At 32.3% G+C, this 24,321-nt stretch overlaps 1 protein-coding gene across 1 annotated transcript in view; it reads left to right on the forward strand.

Moving 5' to 3' along the window:
• The window catches only part of Mmp2 (Matrix metalloproteinase 2), a 164,965-nt gene that overhangs the window by 55,407 nt on the left and 85,237 nt on the right, over positions 1–24,321 (forward strand). The window contains 1 exon segment of the mRNA XM_029304977.2: positions 133–302. Coding sequence (XP_029160810.2) covers positions 133–302 — 170 coding nt within the window.

Consider the following 24,321-nt stretch of genomic DNA (forward strand, 5'->3'; position numbering starts at 1 on the left):
TTTTCTTCAAATATGAGTCATAGACGAAATATGAGAAATGCATTTCTCTGTGACATTTTCTTTTCCAAATAACATTTCAAGAGATTATACTACAGTGATGATAAACCGTGTGCATATTTACATTCTGGTCAGAAATTCGGTGGTATTCCCGTGACTGGGGAGCTCGACGAGGCGACAAAGAAATTGATGAAGGCCAAGAGATGTGGATTACCGGATCAGCCGGATTACAGATTCATGAAGACGAGGCACAAGCGTTTCACCATCCACGGACAACAGTGGCAGTATCGAAATCTCACCTGGAGGTGAGTACACTTCAAAAATATCAGTAGAATGTTGTTGTAAAAATAAGAAAATATTTTCGAAACAACGGGCGTCGAACACGAGACCAAAAATTCAGGTCAAACAATTCAGAAACCTGAATTGATCTGTTACGATATCACAATAATATCACAATCGCCAAATCAATTATTTGACAATGTTATAACCCAGCAAACACAATATATAAATGTTATATATACTTAAGCATGTTACATATAACGTATATGTTAGTTGTAATTTCCCACTCATAGATGTAACATTTTTAATATTACATATATTACATTGTAGTTATATTGTCATTATATCCCAAAATAGCACTGACTTATTAATACATTAATGTGCTATTTGGTATATAATTACAATATAACTACAATGTAATATATGTTATATTAAAATGTTACATCTATGAGTGGGAAATTACAACTAACATGGATGTTACATGTAACGTACACGTTATATTACCTGTTATATTCCGTTTTATTATAGCAATGTAACAATTATATATTGGTATTTGCTACGAAATTATTTATATTGTGCGTATATCATGTGTTAGAAGTTTCGTTTTACTTCTAAAAGCATAAAAATCTCTTTAATCATCCATGCAACTGCGCGTAAATATAATTCTAGGACCGACTTGAAAAATGTCGTTTTTTTTTTCATCGTAAAAATGTTCCTTTTCAATTTTGACTTATTTTTGCCACTACGAAACGTCATGCGTCTTCGAACCATTGTTACTGACGCACTTTATATATTTATATCTCTTCTGAAACGAACCGATTCTCCCGAGAATTCGTGTATTTCGACGCATTCGGAACAAATCGCAAGTCACGCGCCGTCGAGATATGCGGCGACGCGTTTTCCGCGGACGGAATTATCGCGACGATAATAATATCCCCGGGATGTTTCTCGACGCGACGATAACTCATCTGGTAGGTACCTGTTGGTTAGAGACGGTCCATACAGGATGTCTGGCCCCTTAATTGCGGGCTTCCTCCGTGTCGGGGCCTCGCCTCGCATTAACGTACTGACTCGGCTCGGAAATGCCATTGACATTGTTGGTCCCCGGCCAACTGGCGGCTCCTTGCGAATGGCAGAACGATGGAAACATTGCGTCTTCCCCGAGAAATTAAGGCAGGCTTTACCTCGCCAAAATCCCATTTACACGATGTTTTCCTTGGGACGAGAATGTCTCTTTATCGGGACATGCTCTCTTAACTTTAGCTACCTCTAATAAATCACAGAAAAAAAAGGAATCCTTGATTCTATATTTTTATTCTCGAACGCTATTTGATTGATTTAAGCATAGAATGCTCTTTGTAATCACAAATTTTTATTTGGCTTAATAATAAATAAATTTGTGTGAAATATATTTTATTCTTAAGATATATTCTTGTTTGAAAAATCGCATATGGTAAAAACAAACTTAGTCACATTTGAATTAAGAATTATATATTTGAAAGTATCACTTATATTCGATGCTCACTTGTCCTTGCAATATTTATAAGTAAATTTCAGCTTCAACCAAGAATATTTTGCACTTTGTTTTAAGGATAAATTATCCTTTATCCAAAATTATTTATATTTGGCGCTATTATAAGGATAAAATATACTTAAATCAAGGCATTTTGCATTTTCTCAAGGATACTGTTTTTTCTGTGATCCGGGTAGAAAACCCGGAGGCAGTTTCAACTTTGCGAATCAAAATTATTGAATATCGAATACTTTTTTGCGCGAGGTAAAATTGAAATTAAAGATGCGCGTAATCATAGAAAAAAAAATCCTTGATTCAAGTATATTTTTATTCTTGAACGCTATTTGATTGATTTAAGCATAGAATGCTCTTTATAATCAAAAATTTTTATTTGCCTTAATAATAAATAAGTTTGTGTGAAGTATATTTTATCCTTAAGATATATTCTTGTTTTAAAACTCGCATATGGTAAAAACAAACTTACAACCAGCTTCAACCAATAATATTTTGCACTTTGTTTTAAGGATAAATTATCCTTTATCCAAAATTATTTATATTTGGCGCTATTATAAGGATAAAATATACTTGAATCAAGGCATATTTGCATTCTTTCAAGGATACTGTTTTTTCTGTGATCTTGTACTTTATATAGCTCCATCTCAGTAATATCATCATACTTTCTCTCTCTTGTCTTTTTTACTTAGAAATTTTAAAGAAAATATATTCTTTGCGAAAGTCGTACGAAATGTAAAATATAAGATCAATGACCACGACATAATTTAAAAAAAAAAAAAAAAAAAAACACCCTAGAGAATAAAAGTTGATTTAAACATATTTGGGTATCATATATAAAATGAAAGAACAATATGTTCTAATATTTTAATGCAATTCGCGCGCTTTGATTTAAGTATCATTCTCATAATTATCATCGTATGAATTGACTTATGAAAAATTAATTAATTTTAACGTTTGTGAGTACATGAATGTTAGTGGTAAAATAGATTTCTGTGTTCATGACTCGTGCTGGTACCACAGAGAACTTCTAAAGCGTTCTTCACGTTGATACGGAGAGCAGCTGCAATATCGGCTCCATTTTGGTGCATCATGTGGCACCCTCTGCAATTAATCGATAGGCGCGGTTATATTAATTCATAAAATTGAATGAATCGTGTAAAATTAAAAAATAATTAAATTATAAACTGATTCGCGTTTACCTTTTTTGTAGGGATAATTATATTTACCACGCTACATAAATGCGATAGTTTTATTTTATTTTTACATGAATTAATAAAATCTATAACATAGCTTCTTTGATTAATGTTGTCGTTGAAGTATTTTGTTGAAATTATATGCGTTTTAAAATGCATATTTCGAAATAGTTTGGGAAAGTTAGGGTCTTTTTTGACAATGCAATTTCAGTTTATGTTATATGCATATATTATCCAGATACAACTTATTTTGTTATTTTGTCTTTCTTAATTGTATTTCTAAACTAGATTGCAAATACGTTTTCTTGTGAACTAGTGTGTTTTCTAAAAAAATCATTAAAATATATTCGCAATGCAGAAGATACATATTATCAATCGATATAAATAAAATACTTGAAATACCTTAAAATAAGTATTTTATTTTTACATGAATTAATAAAATCTATAACATAGCTTCTTTGATTAATGTTGTCGTCGAAGTATTTCGTTGAAATTATATGCGTTTTAAAATGCATATTTCGAAATAGTTTGGGAAAGTTAGGGTCTTTTTTGACAATGCAATTTCAGTTTATGTTATATGCATATATTATCCAGATACAACTTATTTTGTTATTTTGTCTTTCTTAATTGTATTTCTAAACTAGATTGCAAATACGTTTTCTTGTGAACTAGTGTGTTTTCTAAAAAAATCATTAAAATATACTCGCAATGCAGAAGATACATATTATCAATCGATATAAATAAAATACTTGAAATACCTTAAAATAGGTTTAAGGACTTTTGGCTCCGTCATCGCGGTATTATTCTTGTTAATTACCTGTGTGCATTGTTCAAAGTGCATTTGTGCGGTTTCGCAAAAATTCGGAATTCCATCCGATAATGTCTATCGCGGCCGTTAATATTCAGACATGCTAATTAACGTGAATCCTACACGGTGCTCGTTATTAATTAGCCGCCTTAACGAGTGACCGAATTCTCCGGTAGAAACGAACAGAGAGGATATCTCACGAAAAACGTCCCCGTAATTTTCACGCCTCGGAAAAGTTCATGGTGCCTTTCTCTCTCTACGCTCGTCGTGCAATCGGGACAATCAGAATCAAAGTACGCTGTCGACACAGATTGGGCAGGTCGAGTGATTAACTTCGTTATCCAGTTATCGCACTATGGCTTGTCCGCGAATTTTGCGAATTCTGCGAAAAGACCGATGGATATTCAGGCCTTTGTGTACGAATTTCGATCGGGGCAAATTTGGCAGATTTTCATGCGTCAACGAGAGTTTATTTGCCTTTCTAACTGGACCCTATTTGTTCCCTTCGGCGCGTGTACGTGGTCAAAGGAAGACGCGAGGTTTTTATTGGGAGAGGAGTTTGCAAAAGAATTGTATGATGTTGAATCTTTTGCAATTTTTTATAAACAAACTATTTTTTTACATTTTTTCGAAAACGTTTCATGGATTTATTTTACAACTCTTGAAAATAAATTTTATTCACAAAATCGCACATATACACTGAAAAAAAATTTATTGAGTTCGAATAAGTATATTTATTTCAATACTGCCCGATGAATTATTTATTTGAAGCTAATAATATTGATTTGACATGAAAAATATTTATTTGATATAAGAAGATCTTTTTCAAAACAAATAAAATATTTATTTATTTTAAATAAATGATTCGTTTGGGAGTATTCAAATAAATATTTATTAATTTAGTAATTATTTTTTAGTGTATATATATATATATATAATTCTTTATGCCAACATGCTTCTCTTGGAAAAATATATATTTACATCATATTTCTGAGATATTAAGGAAATTCGATTTTTTTTTAATTTGCGACACTAAATGTGCGGTGCGTTTTAAATTGGGGTAGAGACGTGACTTAATGGGGAGTGCGGGATGAGAAATTAACGACGACGGCACTTCTAATTTTCCTCACGTTGCTTGAACGAGCAATTCGAAATTAGCGTCTCGACGTTCCGAAGCTTCGAGCGTCTCGAAGCTTCGGGATATTTTGTCTTTTCTTCTCCAATTTTATATTAAATAAAGTTCAAAATAATTATATGAAATTAATTTAAAACAAACTCTTAATATTTATGGAAGATTTTCCCTTCGGGAATCTAACTTGCGGGAAAATGCTTAATAATCTTTTTAGGGAAATATATCAAAGCTAGTTGAAAAATTTTCTAATAATAAGCAGATAAAATAAAATACGAAAAGAAGTAATATGGAATATTATTATTCGAAATTCATTATTAAAACTTTGAATATTATAATAGGTAACATTATGATTTTGAGATACAATTATTAAGTTGCATTTGCGCAAAAGACAAATAAAATTATAGGTACTTTTAAACTGTACACACGAAATACGGAAAATTGCACAATATTATAGTAATATTCTAAAGTCGACTAAAACTGTTAGCAACAAATATTCGTTTACGAGCGATTTGTATAAATCAACTCGCGATATCGATATCGTTACAACACGAGAATTTGTGTTTGATTTGTAGGAGAAATTGCGATTGCGAGCCGGTCTAGTATTGGCTTACGAAATGTCACTGTTTACGTGACAGCTGAACGTTTCTACGGTAGACTTCATGATTCACGGAACCATAGTAAGATTCGTCTAGCTAACCTGGCTTTGAGTAGGCGAAGACGAATCCGCAAAGCTGAAAGTCGGCAGTTGATCCACTGTATTTGTCTTTGTGAATATAGCGGAGAAACGTCTCTTCGAAAGCGCGAAAAGATTTGCGCGTATTTGCGCCGTAATATCAAAACGTTTTGCTTGATAGTGTTGGAATAAAGATATAAAGGAAGGAATAGAAATAAAAATACTTGATTTTTTTTGATAAAATATCGGATATATCCGCGTGATAGAGTTAATAGAAAAAAATGTCACATCTTTATTTTAAGTTATTTTGTTAATTGAATTAAATCAATTCTTTTTTTACGGCTCTCCCTCTTTTCCTTTTTGTATAAAATATAGAATTAATTTTTTAAATAAAATAGGTATATATACATATAATGAAATTATATAAAAGTATATAGAATCTATATTTTTATTAAATCAACAATAAATAAAAAATACAAGACTCGTGCACATATCTATTTCAAGGGTTAATAATATTCTGATTCACACCAAGATAGAATTTTTTTTCTACTCTGAATTTCACAATTTTAATTCAACATCTATTTTGATATTTTAAGAGTAATCAGATCACCTTCTTTTTAAATTATTTATTCCATAGTTCTGTCAAAAGTTCTTTTTATTTTCTAAGTGGGAATCTATTCGATCTCAATTTATATAAATTAAACTTATTAAAATTTTAGAATTCATAGAAGTAATTATAATAAAAAGATAAAAAGTAGAAGCAGGTAGAATAATTAAAGCGACCTCATTACCGCTGCTATAAAAACACTCAAGAACCATAAATAATCTAGTGACAGCATGAAACTCGAAATTATTTAGCCGGATTTATTTGCAAATTTCTGAAAAGCTATATCACATATGATATCATATGTTTCCTGAATTATCTGACAAGAAGTTAGCTTCTCGCGGAAAGGTCAAAGATTTTAGCCTGGGTTTTCCATCCTTATTGTCTTTTTCTCACTCTCTTTTTGCATTTTGCGTCTCTCTTTCTCTCAATTTACCTTTTCTTGATATCGAGCACCAAACTTTGAAGTCGGGTACATAAGACGACGATTGAAAATACTCAAAAAGTGAGTCTGGAAATTTCGTTCGCCGAACGTTGTGAACGAAATTAGAGAAACTTTCATCGATTCTTCGCGATTTTTTTTTCTTATATGTGATTTTGCATAATACAATTGGACTGTATTATGTCTGTTGAAAAACTTCGAAATTCTTTTTTGACCCCAATTATAAAAAAAATTACGTACATATTTTTGCTCTGAGAGATCTTTATGTTATATTTTATATACGGAAGTTTTTTTGTGTATTTTATCTAACTTTGTCATCTGAAACATTTTTATCGCTCAGGTATTTTCGCTCATTTCTTTTTATCGGAGTCTACATTACAGTATTCTTTGATAGAATCACTTATACTTTTTGACAAAGGGACTCGGTGTGATTCCCCACACTTGAAATATTATGCGCATTACCCTGAAACGGCAACTCGTTCTATTCGCGAACGAAGCATTTTCGCGCGTTTTACATGGACGTGACGAAATTCACCAGGCAGAAACTGGAGCAGCGTCGCGTTTTCTTCGCGTGCCTCCGCCGAGAGAAAGAGAGAAACAGAATTGGGAGTGCAAATTGAATTGGGAATACGTATACGAGGGAATTTTCACGAGAGTATTTTCGAGATTGAGGCGGCGAACTTAGCAGTTGATATAAAAATATGCGACGCTAAGGATATATTCGTGAATTTCTACAAACTCGTTACACAGTTCGATTTGCGATCGAAAATCTCGCGCAGAACGCTTGACGATTTACAAAGTGGTGATTTGCAATTTTATAAAATTTTTAACGCGCCTATCAACGTCATGCATATTTCAAAGACACTAATACTTCCGTAATTTCAGTGCGTTTAAATACGTACGGCTACATGTATATTTTTTATGGAAGCTTATAAATCAAATAACGTCGTTAAAAATTGAACAAGAATTTATATCACGGTGAAAATAAAGTAAAAGTTCACGTAAAGGGATATTCTACAATCTTTATAAAATCATCTTGGCGAACAATATATGTTACAAATTCGGATTTTTATTTTAAATAGATTATTTTTATTTAAATATATATTATTACATCAAATATGTTTTAATCGATATTAAATTAACTCAATATTAATATATGTATATTGAAAAATATAAATGTTACAAGATTTTAGAGTGAGATACCTGCGTCTACATTTGTCTGTTAATGAATCTCAAATCTATTTGAAATCGAGATACACTCTCTTGATATTGGTGATTTAAATATATTGATAGATTACGAAACAATAGGTACTTTTGTAGGAAAAGAGTACGTGCGATGCGATTTTTCCTCTTGCAATCGTGTCTCCACGTTCTTTGCGAATCCCATTCTTCGCAACGCCATCCAGTTGGCGGCCGTCCAGCTAACGGCCATCCAATTTGTTCGTAAAAAAGAGAAAAATAATCGCTACATAAATCTTTATGTTACTTCGTTTCCACTATTTTCGCCTTACTAGTACGCGTCGTTCTCTCGCCGTTATATTTTTCCTGTGCTGTAATAGAAGAATATATACGTTTGTGCATACATGATTTATAAATTTTCGAAATGATATATTGCGAACAGACGACCATTTGATTTGGATCATTAATTCTCAGAGAATTATGAAGCTACAAATTTACTTAATATAAATTAATGAAAATTCAGACTTTCTGTTATATACTTTTTAGAGAAATTGAAAGATATATTTATAATTGAAAGATATATTTATAAAGATATATTTATATATTATAAATTTTCGAAATGATATATTGCGAACAGACGACCATTTGATTTGGATCATTAATTCTCAGAGAATTATGAAGCTACAAATTTACTTAATATAAATTAATGAAAATTCAGACTTTCTGTTATATACTTTTTAGAGAAATTGAAAGATATATTTATAATTGAAAGATATATTTATAAAGATATATTTATATATTATAAATTTTCGAAATGATATATTGCGAACAGACGACCATTTGATTTGGATCATTAATTCTCAGAGAATTATGAAGCTACAAATTTACTTAATATAAATTAATGAAAATTCAGACTTTCTGTTATATACTTTTTAGAGAAATTGAAAGATATATTTGCTAAAGGAAAACGTATATTTTTTGATTACTATCAATTTATAATTCTTAAATTATATGCCGCATATAAATTACAAATTATATTTGAAATTTTAATGGACTTTTCCGGAAAGGAAATATCTTTATTTTATCACTGAAGTTTGACATTATCGGAAGAATTAAGGCGTCCTTTTGAGGTCAAATGTGTCATAGTTTTAAAAGGCAATTAGGTGATCTCTTACAAAGACTGTCATTTTACATACATAGGTCATTTCGAATTGATGAATTCGGATCGATTGCATGTTTTTTCGTCAGCGAGAATATTTTCCTTATTCGATCGGGAAATCGCATCGACGCGACGTGTCCAATATTTGCGATATTTGCGAATTATACTGTCTGTCGCACGTGTGGTTCCGATTATTCGATATATAAATATGATTCTATTCATTCGTATGGAAAAATTTATACAAGATATTATTCAAGGATTTTTCGAGTTATTTATGACGCGAAAAATCAAAAGGCTGAAGGAGAATACTGAAACAATAATAAAATATTACGAACTGGAGTTCTCTGATTTACTTGAATTATTTCAATAGCAGTTTTTGACATCGCAAAATATTAATTTAATGATTTTTGTAAATATAAGAAAGTAAATTAAAAAATGTTTTACTTAAAACTCTTTAGATAAGAATTATATATAAAATCGTTTTGGCGTAAAATATCAATATAGAAAAATAAAATTTTACAATAAATAAACAAGCAAGAATTAAAACACAGGATACATTGAAACAAATATTTGAAAAATATATATTTTTATTTCAAGAAAACGCAACGCGATTCAACATTCTCTTATATTATATCTAACTCAGAGATCAAATTACTATTTTGTTTAGATATATAAATAAAGATGATAAATTAATATATAGATTCTTTTATTGCCTTTCAAAAATTAAGATTTTTTTATAAATAAAAAAAATTTATTAATATTTGATTAGAATAAGATAGAGTTTTAAAAATTATTTAGAGAAATTTATATTATTCGAGAATATTTTTATTTTTATTTTATCACGAGAAAAGCAACTGTATATTTTTTTAAATGAGATAGACAAATATTGTAGTCCCTGAAGAGTTTAAAACGAGATGAAGATGGGCTTTTTCGATTCGCTGGCAGGAAAGAAAGATAATGTTCTTTCATAATGGATACGTTTCTATTTCTGGGACATATGTGTCATAAATACGTGAGATAATCCTGACAATGGAGCAAAAGTCCTTGGACTTTTATGCAGATATTTTTGTACATTCTCTTATATTTTTATTAGATTCTCATTATTTTGTATTTTTTATATAAGTTTAAAAAAAGTCTCTCACACACACTCTCTTTTTCTCTATTTCTTTATTAAACGTAAATCTTATATTTTTGATTCTAGTTTTTATATTTCTTTTGTTTTCTCTAGTTTTGATTCTAGTTCTTATATTTTTATACGACGTATATTAATAAACAAATTTTTAATTTATTAATAAATTATTAATTATTAAATTATTAATTAATAAATTATTAATTTCTAAATTAATAATTAATATTATGAGTTAGTAAATTAATAATTATTAATTATTAATTAAATTTATAATATATTAAAATGAAATTTTTCAAAGCTGTTATTTAGACATTTTTATTTGCTAGTTACTTCATATATTATGAAAATTAGTTGCCTACGGCATGGAATCGAGGTTACTGAAAATGAAAACAAGATAACGTAATTTCTCGGCATGTTCTCACATGAGAGTTTGTTATTTAATCATGGCGGTCTAATGCAAATGAAACATCAAACGCAAAATGGTGATTTTAGTTTCCAACAATGTAACCAACTTATTAGGTGATTTTCACAATGAACAACGCGTTGTCGCAGTCCACAAAATTAAACGCCGCTTCTTAATATGTGCAGTTTGGTATGCTAAAATTTCTGCTTATTGCGCGCACGAATTTACAATTGCGCAATTTATATATTTTTGGAGTAGAAGATTTTTAATTTATATATTCAAGAGTACTCTCTCTCTCTCTCTCTCTCTCTCTCTCTCTCTCTCTCTCTCTCTCTCTCTCTCTCTCTCTCTCTCTCTCTCTCTCTCTCTCTCTCTCTCTCTCTCTCTCTCTCTCTCTCTCTCTCTCTCTCTCTCTCTCTCTCTCTCTCTCTCTCTCTCTCTCTCTTGTATTTTATTAATTTGCAAATTGAAAAAAAAGAGTTGTTCATTCAAGAATTTATGTTATAAAATTGGAAAATCTGTATAGATGAATTTTTTATTGAATTTCTCTAGAATTTTTTATTTAATTTTAATGTTTGGATTTGATTTATTTTAATTGCAAGTTAAAATTAGGCAGCAGTTAGGAGTTGGGCCCTATTTGTTAAATGAAGGAGAAGTACTTTAAGCAATTTTGCTAGTACACTATTTTAAACTTTCTCTCATCTCTCTCTTCTCGTATGTATCTACGGACGAAAGTATTTCTGTGAAACTTTGATCTCGTGGTAATTAAAAACTCACGGAAAATAAAGGTCGAGAGGCGAGTCAGTGTGCTAATTGATCCGACTTTGTGACGAACAATCGCGTTTTACTAACTGGAACAAAGTTTTCGTCTATATTTGCCTCGAGGATAAATTTTCGCGTTTTCCATTTCGGAGAAATACGGGTTCAATGAATATATGTCGATTCAAGAGAACTTTCGATCTCGAGAAGAGTTCTCGATTTATTTCGCAAATGTATAATTCTTTGTTTTCTAAAACCTGTGTGCGCACGCGATATTATTATTAAATTTTTTACAAAGAAATAATAATTTATAAAGAAAAAATTTTTTGCTCTTTCTCTTTACTATCTACTTTATATTTCCAACATTTGCTTTTTATTTTATTCTTTTTGTTTGCCATTTATTTTATTCACTTTTTGCTATTTATACTTACCTGATTTATCATTTTTATAATAGGTTTATTTTGCTATTTTCTCTCTCTCTTAATTTTGTTCTAATTCAGAGAAAAATTGAAAAATTTGTTCGATTTTGGAACTTTGAGTTCACGAGGCAAATTTGGAAATTTAATTTATTCCTCACAATTGCACCAGGATAATTATAATCACCAATTGCGGGAAATAAATTAAATCGCGCATGCCAGAAAATAAATTATAGCATGGTCGAAACGATTGTAATCACAGTCACTATAGATCCAATAATTTGAATAATTTAAATTCTAGCAATCAGAGCTCAGGGCTCATCAATCAATTCTCATTAATCGTTCATTTATCAAGGGCTTTACAGTTTAAAAACTTTGGTTAATCCTTTTTCTTTCAACGTTGTTCAATCTAATCTGGTTTTTCATGAAAAGCAATAAAGTGTCAAAACTACCTGAGCCAATTTCATTGTTATAATTGAGAAGAAAATATTTTCTGAGAAAAATTATATGTATATATATATATATAAATATTATACATATAATCTTGAACCAGGCAAATATATATATAGGGATGACGAGTAAATTTCCCTCGAGGCAACTTATTTCCGCGCGAGGAATTTGTTCATTATATCTAATAATGAATTTTCTGCACATATATATTTAAATTTTGTTTTTGCATATTTATTTAAATATCTTTTCTCGGATTAGATTGCGCGAAATAATGGCTGATCGGAAATGTTGGAAATAGTAGTTGAGATGTTATGTGCGAGTCATAGAAGTGGGATACTTTGTGGATTATAAAAGTGTAAAGCAAGACTAAAAGTCGATTGTCCGCGGACAATAGGGTCGTCCGTGCTTCGGTGAGAAGTGAGAAATACGGGAGAAGATAGCACTCACGTTACGTGCCTTGTTAAATTCGGTAGAAAACGAGGCCGTTCCAACTGGAACGAGATCCGTGTGTGGAAAATTGAAGTAACGATGACAATTTATTATCTCATTGTAGCGTAAAATATACATTTTCTTTGAATATGGTATTTCGCCAAGCAATTTGATCGTCATGGCAAGGTACTATATATGGATTAATATCAAAATAAAATTGAAATAAAAAATCTAAAAGATGGCTCTTTTGGACTTTTAAAAGAATTAATTAAAAATTAAATTATGTAATTTGAAAATAAAAAGCGCGTGGAGTTTAATAAAAGAATTTTTACTACGAGGGTATTTTTTGTCTTTTTTTTTTTTTTAAGTATATGCACATCGTGTGTCTCAGATAACGAGCTTTGCCGTTAATTAATATCTCTCTATTCTCCGCGAAATTGCAAAAAATATGAGAAGAGTTTGTAGAATTCAAGAGACATGAGTGAGAGATGACGGGAGCGAAAAGAAGAAAGGCAGCGTGCGCATGAGGGTGATAAAAAGGAAACGGGAAAGTGGCAGCCATACTGATGAGACGAGCATCGTCGCTCGGAGGCTGATAAACCTTTCAAACCCTGACAATTTCTGATAGCTAGGCGCCAGCGCGCGGATTGGGAAGATTGGACCCGTGAATTTTTGAAAGAAAAAAATGACACACATCTACTGCAAGGTTTTTAAATATCATAAATGATTATATTATTCTTGATTGCATTGCCAATGGAAAATTAGATAAATGAGCAGATGTATAAAAATTTATTGCAAGAATTCCCCTTTGAATTAAATAAAAATAAATATCTCCGACATTATATTTTATATTAATTTCTTTGATCACGAAATACTTTCTCTCTAAAATTTTTTACTACATTTTTCATTATATTCGTTATAAATACCTTTGTTTTTTATTATTGAATATATATATTTCATTTTTGATTTAGAGGGATATTTTTGTAAGATTCTATAATATTAAAAAAAAAAAATTATATTTAATGAATTTCTTTTACCTGCGATATCAATCACCACATTAAATTATTATCACCGTCGGTATTGTTTTTACTGTAAACTCGCAAACCGAGTGTTTATTATTAACGATTATAATTCATGTAATCTCGGACTCGAAACAATATCTCGAGTCTTTCCGCAAGTAGCTCTCGGTACTCACACGAGGCAGGATAATTAATTAGATCATTATGCAATGGCCGCTGCAACATGCCGGCTGCGAGGAGCAGAGTCGGGGATCTGAAGAACCTTCGCGTCTCGCGGGTCCGGCCACAATAATCTCCATTGTTTCTGGCAATTAAGCCTCGCGTCTAGGTCCTGGCTAGGAGGTCCTGCAGCGCGAGAAGTGGAATTTCACTCTTCTTCTCGCTCGCTCTTCTTGTGTGGATGGGATTACGTCTCTCGATCGCGTGCGACACGTGATTGGCCGCCATTGTCCGCGAGATCCACAGCGATCCTGAACAAAGGGCTCGTCGACGGTCTGTCATGGCGCTCCATTGTCTCCCAGCTTGTTTGCGTTATCCGCGAGAGGCCGGTTTGCGTTGCGCAAACTTCGACCCTTGACACGAACTCTCTCTCTCTCTCATTCTCCACCCTCGTCCGTCTCTTTTGCTCCACTCTGCTCGCGGATTTTCTCTCGCCCTCGCTCGGCATTTCGCTCGCGCTGATTTCCTTCACGCGCGTTCTCCGCGTTTCACCGAACGACGACTCAATTAAGTTGAGCCGGCTTAACGCGATTATTGCAAATTCTCCGAGGATCAAGCGAAAGCGGACGAGCGAGAGGAAAGAATAGTTTGCTTCGGCATGAACCAGAACCGTATGAGTCTAAACTTTGTCAGAGTTATGTAAGGGAATATTAATCTGATTACCTGTTTCCCATAAGGAATTTAAAATTTTTTTTTAAATTCAGAAAATTCAAGCTTCAAGAATTTTCCGACGTTTTTCTGCTTAGAAACAGTACAAGTTCCAGCATAGTTTCCAAGAGGATTCTTTTCGATATGTTATCGATATGTTATCGATATGTTATCGATATGTTATCGGTGTCTAGCGGTCAGGGAAATCTGGAAACCCGGGCATTGTCAGGGAATTTTACTATTTATCTGGATTTTTCACATTATTCCACATTTGTCTGAGTAATTTGAAATTTTTTATTAAATAAATATAAATTTTCATTGTTGACAAAAATATCTCAAGAATTTCATGAATTGATTTTTCATATAGATATATGCAAATGATATATTTGGAAAAAAATAATAAAATGAAATGTTTTCATCGAGTCTGCTGGACACCCTGGGTATTTCCTTATTTTGATTTTAAAAAAAGCTATTAGTTGCTCGATACCCGGAGATGGCCGTCAGGCCATGGAAATACATTCACACAACGTCTTATACTTTTGCGGTAACGCGGACGTCAGTAGGGTGCAATAAATTTCCTTCCTCTTTCGTCGCTCTCTATATTCTCCCGCTGACGCGCGCCACGCTTAGTTGTCGCCACTTCGGAGGATGATTTATTAACCCTGCCACGTGACCCCGTGCAGAATGCCAGAAAGTGGAAACGTTCTTCCTGCGTTTCTCGACGTCCTATCAGACCTTATCTGCATGCTCAGCTTGTCACGCTGTACACTTGCGGCATATTTGTTCTATGTAGGTAGATACGACTCGCATTCTTCCTTAAATCTTTTTCTGCCGTCATTTTATGTTTGCTGTCACACTTGTTTATTTAGCAAATGAAAAAGAGGGAGAGAGAGAAATTATTTTAACTTTACTCGTCGATATTCATTTCTTCTTTTTTCATCATTTTATTCACGGATGACGCAACGTCCTTTTTGCTAATTGTATTAATTATAGTTGTAGGAATTAGTAAAGATTTTTTAGTATTAGTTTTTCTCAAACAGAGAAAATGAAGCTTATACATTGTGCGGAAAAAAATTAATTGGGTGGAAAGTTCTATTCTTATGAAAGCGAGTGTATTTACGAGATACTATACAATTTTGCGTATTTTATATATATACGCGCAAAAAATACGAATAATATAATGAATGAGCTCGTCTATCTCTCTGTTTGGAAAAATTTAATTATTAAAAAAAAAATATGAGAAAAAAGTGAGAAGCATAATATGTATGCGATAGAGTTATAATGTAATAACAAAGTATCATAATAATAAGAAATGCATCGCGATAGCTGAAGCAGGAAAATAAGAATATTCTAAACAATCTACTTCTAAATAATGAGATGCTGTTTGTATATGAGAAAGATGATTTCAAAAATCAGTCTACTTTCCGTAACAAACAGAAACTACTTGATTTTAAAATGCTGATACTTAGGAAAATTTGCGAGCGATATGGAAATAAATTCGACGCAGTAACTTACAATAATTGATTAACCTTTCGATAGCATAATCGCGCTATGCATGCTATAAAATATACAATTCCACATTTCCAATCGTAAATTATCAATTCAGATCGAGGGACATAATTCTTTCGATAATTTTAAACCAAACCAATTTTTCGATAAATATCGTGCAATGTGATTCATTATTAATCACAATTAAAACAGGCCTTTCTTCGAATAAAAAATTTTATAAAATCGCAAATCATTAATACAGCTTTAACTAACGGACCAATGATTAAGGACGGATTCTCTGGCCAATTTGGAAACGATTTTTCCTTAGCAAAAATGTTGAGAAGTCAATAATTTTCGAGTTATAAGCGATTGAAAAAAAAATGGGTTTTTTGAAAACTAAACGTTTTGGAGTTAAAAATCTAACATAATTACATTCTTTAGTTAATTTCAGGTAGAGTTTACTATAATAAAATTTTAATTTGAGGCTTAGTTATAAAGATACATAATGACAAATATTGGAAAGTTGTAAAAACTGATGACCTTTTTCGACATTTTCGCTGAGGAAAAATCGTTCCCAAATTGACCAAAGTATCCATTTGTGATCGTTGGTCCGTTAGTTACCGAACACCCTGTATAATCAAATCATTGTTAATTTAACAATGATTCTTTAAAAATACCAACGACAAATATCCATTGCGATAGAAAATTGACGAGATGAAGTTCTTCATTAAATTCCACGATACGTCTTTCTTAACACGAACATTCGCGCAGTTCACCAATTTCGAGGGGGTTAATATTGTATAAAGCGCCGTAACAACATAATGACAAATACTGGAAAGTTGTAAAAAATGATGACCTTTTTCGACATTTTCGCTGAGGAAAAATCGTTCCCAAATTGACCAAAGTATCCATTTGTGATCGTTGGTCCGTTAGTTACCGGACACCCTGTATAATCAAATTATTGTTAATTTAACAATGATTCTTTAAAAATACCAACGACAAATATCCATTGCGATAGAAAATTGACGAGATGAAGTTCTTCATTAAATTCCACGATACGTCTTTCTTAACACGAACATTCGCGCAGCTCACCAATTTCGAGAGAGTTAATATCGTATAAAGCGTCGCCGTAACAATGCGCGTAAGGGTGAACAATGACGGAAAGAGAAGAAGAAAGAGACGTGCAGATGGCGAAAGTGCATCTCGAGAAATTATCGTCGCGAGGAAAGAGAACGACGAGCTCGAAGGGGCGTATGCGACTCAACGGGAGCGTGTTTCACCACATGTGTTTCGTATCAGTTGAACTCGCAGGGCGACAGACGAGAACAGGCGGTCTGTCAGCGCTGCATATATGTACACAAAGAGTGCAGTGGTTCGTAGCCGCTGATGCAATAATATAGTTTAGAAAGAGGAAGGACGACCTGTCTTAGGAAACTCTTAGACATGTTCATATTGTTTACTTGAATTTTATTCTCGAGAAACTCGATCTCCATCTCAATTCTATACGAAGACGGACGATTTCAAATTCAAGAAAACTCGTGTCCTTTGAGTAATACAACAATTTTACAAGTCTTTCTGAAATAAAAAAATTCCTCGAATTTGTTATTTTCTTTTTGCCATTTTTACGCAATATTATACGTACACTGGGAAACAATTTTGTTGCCTTAGCAAAAAATTCTGTTCGAAAATGGACGAAACAGAATTACTGGTTGAATCTACCAGAATGCCTTTTAATATAACAAGCATCTTGTTTGCGCAACAAATCAGTTGTACCTAACCAGTAATTTTGTCTCGTCCATTTTCGAACAGAATTTTTGTTACTGCATCAAAATTTGTTTTTCGGTGTACATAATAATCTTGAACAGCTCGTTACTCATGCGACCGATATCTCGCCGGACTGTATGGAACTAGAAACGTTTAGCGACCATACTAACATAGATACCATTTTATCATCTTGCTTGCGAGTCTGTTATTTATCACTGGTGATATCGTCGACGCCCTTCGCAACGCAGCATCCGCCTTTTGAATGCTATCGAGGCTGCATCGTAAAACGCGCACAGAACGAATTTTTTTCTTGAAAAAAAAAAAAAAAAAAAAAACGTTTTTCAGAGACAAATTTTTTGCAGCCATGCGCACGATATGTAAAACCGCACGAAAATATATTAAATATTTTGTTGAATTTTAAATCTGTCATTTCTCGCTTCTGAAAATGGAAAATGTATGATTCACCAATTTTATTCTCTTTCGATAAACTAGTTAAGGTTAGATGAATAATTAACAGGCAGGATGAGAGAAAGTTATTTTAAAGGAATTATCAAAGGTTAAGCTATTTTAAATTTGCGAATAGTTATTTATAGGCTACTGACATTTTAAAATCAGATCAATAAGCTTCGAGTTAATCGATTTAAGATAAATTGCATTAAAAAAAATAAAAAATGTCGAGATTCTATAATTCAATTCAAAAACATCACACAAACAGATTGAGTTCTTTATTTAATTTCAATGTATCTTATTTATAGTAAAAAAATTATTTTTTATTAAATTTCTTTCGTTTCATTCTGTCTTTTTTTTTTTGTTAGCAAAGGTTTTGTTCTGAAGAGCTTTAATTTTAATTTAACGATAATGATGCGATGTCAATGCGACATTGCGACATTCGGTAAAAAGATAACAAGAAACTTGCGGAAAGGTCTTAGAGAGGACAAGGTTTAAGAGGATGATGCGGTATCAAGATACCGAACAATGCCTGTCTGGTGCGCGCGGTGAACCGTCTGACACCGCGATCTAAATCGCCGGAATAAAGGAAGTTCTGTCTCGAGATAATGTCGAGATGCACCGCTTCGGGCTTTGATCTATCGTCGCGCAATTAGCGCGAATATGACAAAGTTCGACGATGCGGAAATTGCTGTACCTCTGACAAATTACGACGAGCATAATTAATTAAGAAAAAATATTCCATTGCGAATGCTATGAAATTTTAAATAATCAATTGCACTCTCACATTTTAGCATAAAATGAGTGATGGTAAAATTAACGTCATATACTGAATAGAGAAGATTGATAATTTATTTCTTGTCTAAAAATGAAAAACACGTGGTTGTTAAATAATTCGTGATAATACAAATTTATCTATTTTTTATCAAGCAGCTCGTCTCTATTTTCGAGATACTGATTGTAGAAAATTATTATCGAATCATATAAAATTCTCAAATAATGTAATATTAATTTCCGAGAACTTTCGTGTTGCATCTTGAGACGAGCATCTGTTGTCAAAATATCGAGTTTAGTCGATGCGTGACAATGATAATCCTTGATTACTCACCCGCCTATCGACGGGAACGAATAAACGCGGTAATTTCGGGCCTCGCAAGTTTCCTCATCGGGTGTTGTTATCCATTAGGGACACCTGTACGTCGTGTAATCACAATGCAACATCGTCGTAAATGAGACCAGATGCAGCGAATATGTATTACGCGGATGTACACGCGTCGCAACAAGAGGCGCAAGTAGCTAATTCGAGGATACCTCTAGGCTCGTTGTCAGTGCTTTTCAACTATTGTACGAACGTTTTTAATTTTTCAATGACACTATTGAATTATTACGCCGCTAGCTTAAAAACAGCTGTCTTATAACGCAATTGCTAAATGCGTAATTCAAAATGATAAATAAAACATGTTTCATTCAGAGAAATAACTTCACTTGTACACGAAGAACATTTTTTCTTATAGAATTTATCCTGAAACAAATCATTGTAATCGTGGGACAATATAGAAGAATTTTAGAAGAATTTATCTGATTAATATTTTCCACAATAAAAAAATATCAATAATGTATACCTATAATAAATTTTACTATGTAATAAAATTAATCGAACATATTTTATATCTTATTGTGGTATTCAAAGAAACTGTTATAAAATTTCTCCAATACCATATTGTCCCAGGATTATCATAATTTTCAGGGCAAATTTTAAGAAGAAATTTTCTCTGTGTATTCTATATATTTTCGAGAAATTATAAATATATAATTACTTAACTACTAATAGATCTCACAGATTTACATAATTTTAGAATTTTATTATTTCATGTACATAAATATTCCATCTCCTAATGCACCAACGGAATTTTTGATTCAGTGATAAATGAATTCGGTATACATATATTCTGAGACGAAGTTATTTGCATTTTGAAATCTCGGAAATCACTTCACTTGTACACGAAGAACATTTTTTCTTATAGAATTTATCTCATTAATATTTTCCACAATAAAAAAATATCAATAATGTATATAGTAAATTTTACTATATAATAAAATTAATCGAACATATTTTCTATCTTATCATATTGTAGTATTTAGAGAAACTCTTATAAAATTTCTCCAATACCATATTGTCCCAGGATTATCATAATTTTCAGGGCAAATTCTAAGAAGAAATTTTCTCTGTGTATTCTATATATTTTCAAGAAATTATAAATATATAATTACTTAACTACTAATAGATCTCACAGATTTACATAATTTTAGAATTTTATTATTTCATGTACATAAATATTCCATCTCCTAATGCACCAATGGAATTTTTGATTCAGTGATAAATGTTGAGCCTTGAATTCGGTATACATATATATTCTAAGACGAAGTTATTTGCATTTCGAAATCTCGGAAATCACTTCACTTGTACACGAAGAACATTTTTTCTTATAGAATTTATCTGATTAATATTTTCCACAATAAAAAAATATCAATAATGTATATAGTAAATTTTACTATATAATAAAATTAATCGAACATATTTTCTATCTTATTGTGGTATTCAGAGAAACTCTTATAAAATTTCTCCAATACCATATTGTCCCAGGATTATCATAATTTTCAGGGCAAATTCTAAGAAGAAATTTTCTCTGTGTATTCTATATATATTTTCGAGAAATTCTACTTAACTACTAATAGATCTCACAGATTTACATAATTTTATTATTTCATGTACATAAATATTCCATCTCCTAATGCACCAATGGAATTTTTGATTCAGTGATAAATGTTGAGCCTTGAATTCGGTATACATATATTCTGAGACGAAGTTATTTGCATTTTGAAATCTCGGATTCGCGTCTCTCCGCGGAATAAATGCCTCAATTAAACTTGCATGCGCAGTCGGTGAGAAATTTCGCGCTGGTTCATTAACGGCGGCATCCAGCTCGCTCCGATCTAAGGGGCGCATAGAGAAACGGCGAATCTACGACAAGCACCGGTGTTGTCGTGCTGACTTTTAATTGCGCGCATGGTCGACGCCTCGCATTCTCGATAAGGGACAATTATCGCCGATAGTCTCGGAATAAACGCCCCCTCGTTCTCTCAACTGTACCGTACACCGGGTGTCGCGAGCGAGCGAAACAATGGACCCCCTTATATTTCGCCTGTCCCACCTTAGGGGGACCTTTGTGCCGAAAAAAATGCGCCTCGTTTGGCCCCGACTCGGTGCACAATGCGGAACGCGGGAGACCGCTATTCTCTACGTAATTAAACCTGGTGTCTCTCATTCTGATTTATTTTTCGGAGCAAATTTTTCGAATTTTTCTTCCCTTTCGAAAAGTTTTCGAATTTTATCATTATATTAGTTTCAACGTCATATATCTATGTTTTCTAGTATGAAAAGAAAAATTAGGAACGTTATACGTATGACACACAACCATGAGATTGTAATATAAAAATGCAACGCTTAATATACATTTTTTTATACATATATAAGTATAAAATATAAATATGATGGTTTTTTTTTTTTTTTTTAATCGGCCAACAGAGCCAAAGCACGAAAAATTAATTATTCGGAACTGTATCTCTTGGTTTGAGATCACTAAGTTCCATATATAAATTAATCTCGAAACTTATATATGGAGAAATAGACGCGAAAAATATAGGTCCGAAAATATATGGCCGATTTAAAAAAAAAAACATCATATTTATATTCTTAATATTGAGAGCCGATAAAAATATTTCTTTCTGATAAGTATAAAATATCTTTTTCTGTAAAAATACCGGAATTTATAGTAATTATAAAAAATATTCCAAAAACGTTATTAAAGAAAAAAGACAATTGAGCTCTCTCTCTCTCACTCTAAAAATGCGATCGTAAAAAAATATCTTGGCGGGATTAATAAATCATCGATGAACGTCGAATCGCGAAATGGTGATCTCGTGAATTTGATCAAGGGTTCGTAACGAAAAAGATTGCTGCCCTCGGCTGGACGGGGATGAGTTCCAAATCGCATTAGAAGATTTCTGAGACGCGACGGATGCAATTACACGAAAGTTCATTTTATTCCTTCGTCTCCGAGGGAGAGAATTGGCTTCCTGAGATAATCAAGGGTGATGGAGGGAGGCTGCGAGATTCCTCGCGAAGACGCGGCTCGTTGATGAAAGCGAATCGCTTACGCAATCGGGGATTTAACTGTTGAGGAAACAGGGGAGATGAAAGTGAGAGACTACGAAAAAGTTAGCATTCCTGTATAATGATCTTCGCGATTTATCTTCGACACACAAGTTGCCTTATATAATACAATATTACATGTGTTAAATTTGAACATTATATGCAGATAGTTTTTGTCGTAAAATATTGCAACTATTATCTTGAAAATTAGTTTGAAAAATTAGTGTTCATGAATCAACGACAGAAATTCGCAATTCGTATCAGAGTTCACTATTTCTTAAAAAGTTCAAATAAATCTATTTAATATATTTTGGATTAATTTGAGCTTTTTAAGAAATAGTGAACTCTGATTAATCCAAAGTATTGAATATAATTTGTTTTTTGTGTATGTGCATTGAAGTGCATAATAAAAAAAAATAGAAAGTACATTAATTTGAACATCAATTTGGGAAAGCTCGGGAAATCGCGCGAAAATTTCGCAGCTTTTCTAAATGCATCGGGGACAGGAAAGCGCGTAGATCTTCTCTCGCAAATTATAATATAAAAAAATATAAAAAATATAATAAGTATAGAAAATGTAATAAATATAATAAATATAAAAAATGATGGAAAATAGATGAATTTGGCAAAAGCTCGGGAAATCGCGCGAAAATTTCGCAGCTTTTCTAAATGCATCGGGGACAGGAAAGCGCGTAGATCTTCTCTCGCAAATTATAATATAAAAAATATAAAAATATAATAAGTATAAAAATATAATAAGTATAGAAAATGTAATAAATATAATAAATATAAAAAAATGATGGAAAATAGATGAATTTGAGATGAATTTGGAAAAGCTCGGGAAATCGCGCGAAAATTTCGTAGCTTTCTAAATGCATCGGGGACAGGAAAGCGCGTAGATCTTCTCTCGCAAATTATAATATAAAAAATATAAAATATAATAAGTATAGAAAATGTAATAAATATAATAAATATAAAAAAATGATGGAAAATAGATGAATTTGAAGATGAATTCGGAAAAGCTCGGGAAATCGCGCGAAAATTTCGCAGCTTTTCTAAATGCATCGGGGACAGGAAAGCGCGTGGATCTTCTCTCGCAAATTATAATATAAAAAAAATATAATAAGTATAAAAAATATAATAAGTATAAAAATATAATAAATATAAAAAAATGATGGAAAATAGATGAATTCGGAAAAGCTCGGGGAATCGCGCGAAAATTTCGCAGCTTTTCAGGATACATCGGGGACAGGAAAGCGCGTGGATCCTCTCTCGCGAACTATCCAATCATCTAATTCCGCGATGCAATCGCGACGCATGCGCGGCGCTTCTGTTTCTCCCTACTCTTCTCTATTCCTTTCTCCCTCTTCTCTGGAAGAGCGCTTTCGAGTGACCAGACCTCGTTCCGGTTTCGACTCAGTGTCTCGGCGCGTTTCGTATCGTGTACATGCATTGCGTTCGCCGCATCCTAGGAGGACGCAGGAAACATCGAGGATGGTTCCGGAGATGAATATCGTACGTCGAGAATACATGCAAATTTTCCGCTTCGATCCACATCTTCATTTCGAGCCTTTCGCAAACTCAGTGACTCGTCTTCTTTTTTTCGAAAACGAATCGAGACGGCGAATTTCGAGTTTCTCTAACGGTTGAACAAGTAAGTTGTTTCGATTTATTATATTAATGTATAATTATATACCTGTCGAAAGTCGCCGTAAATTAATTACACCCTGACAACAAATTTTGTCCATTTAGTTCAATACGTTCAAATCAATCAATTTATTTGAAACTAGTTATATTCATTTGACATAAAAATATTTATTTTTGATATAACAAAGTCCTTTTCAAAACAAATAAATATTTATTTGTTTTAAATAAATGATTTATTTGAACGTATTGAACGAAATATTTGTTAATTTAACAAATTTTTTGTATGCACTTTAGAA

The sequence above is a fragment of the Nylanderia fulva genome, unplaced genomic scaffold (genome assembly GCF_048542155.1).
Source record: "Nylanderia fulva isolate GAGA-0341 unplaced genomic scaffold, ASM4854215v1 Scaffold22, whole genome shotgun sequence".
NCBI lineage: Eukaryota > Metazoa > Arthropoda > Insecta > Hymenoptera > Formicidae > Nylanderia > Nylanderia fulva.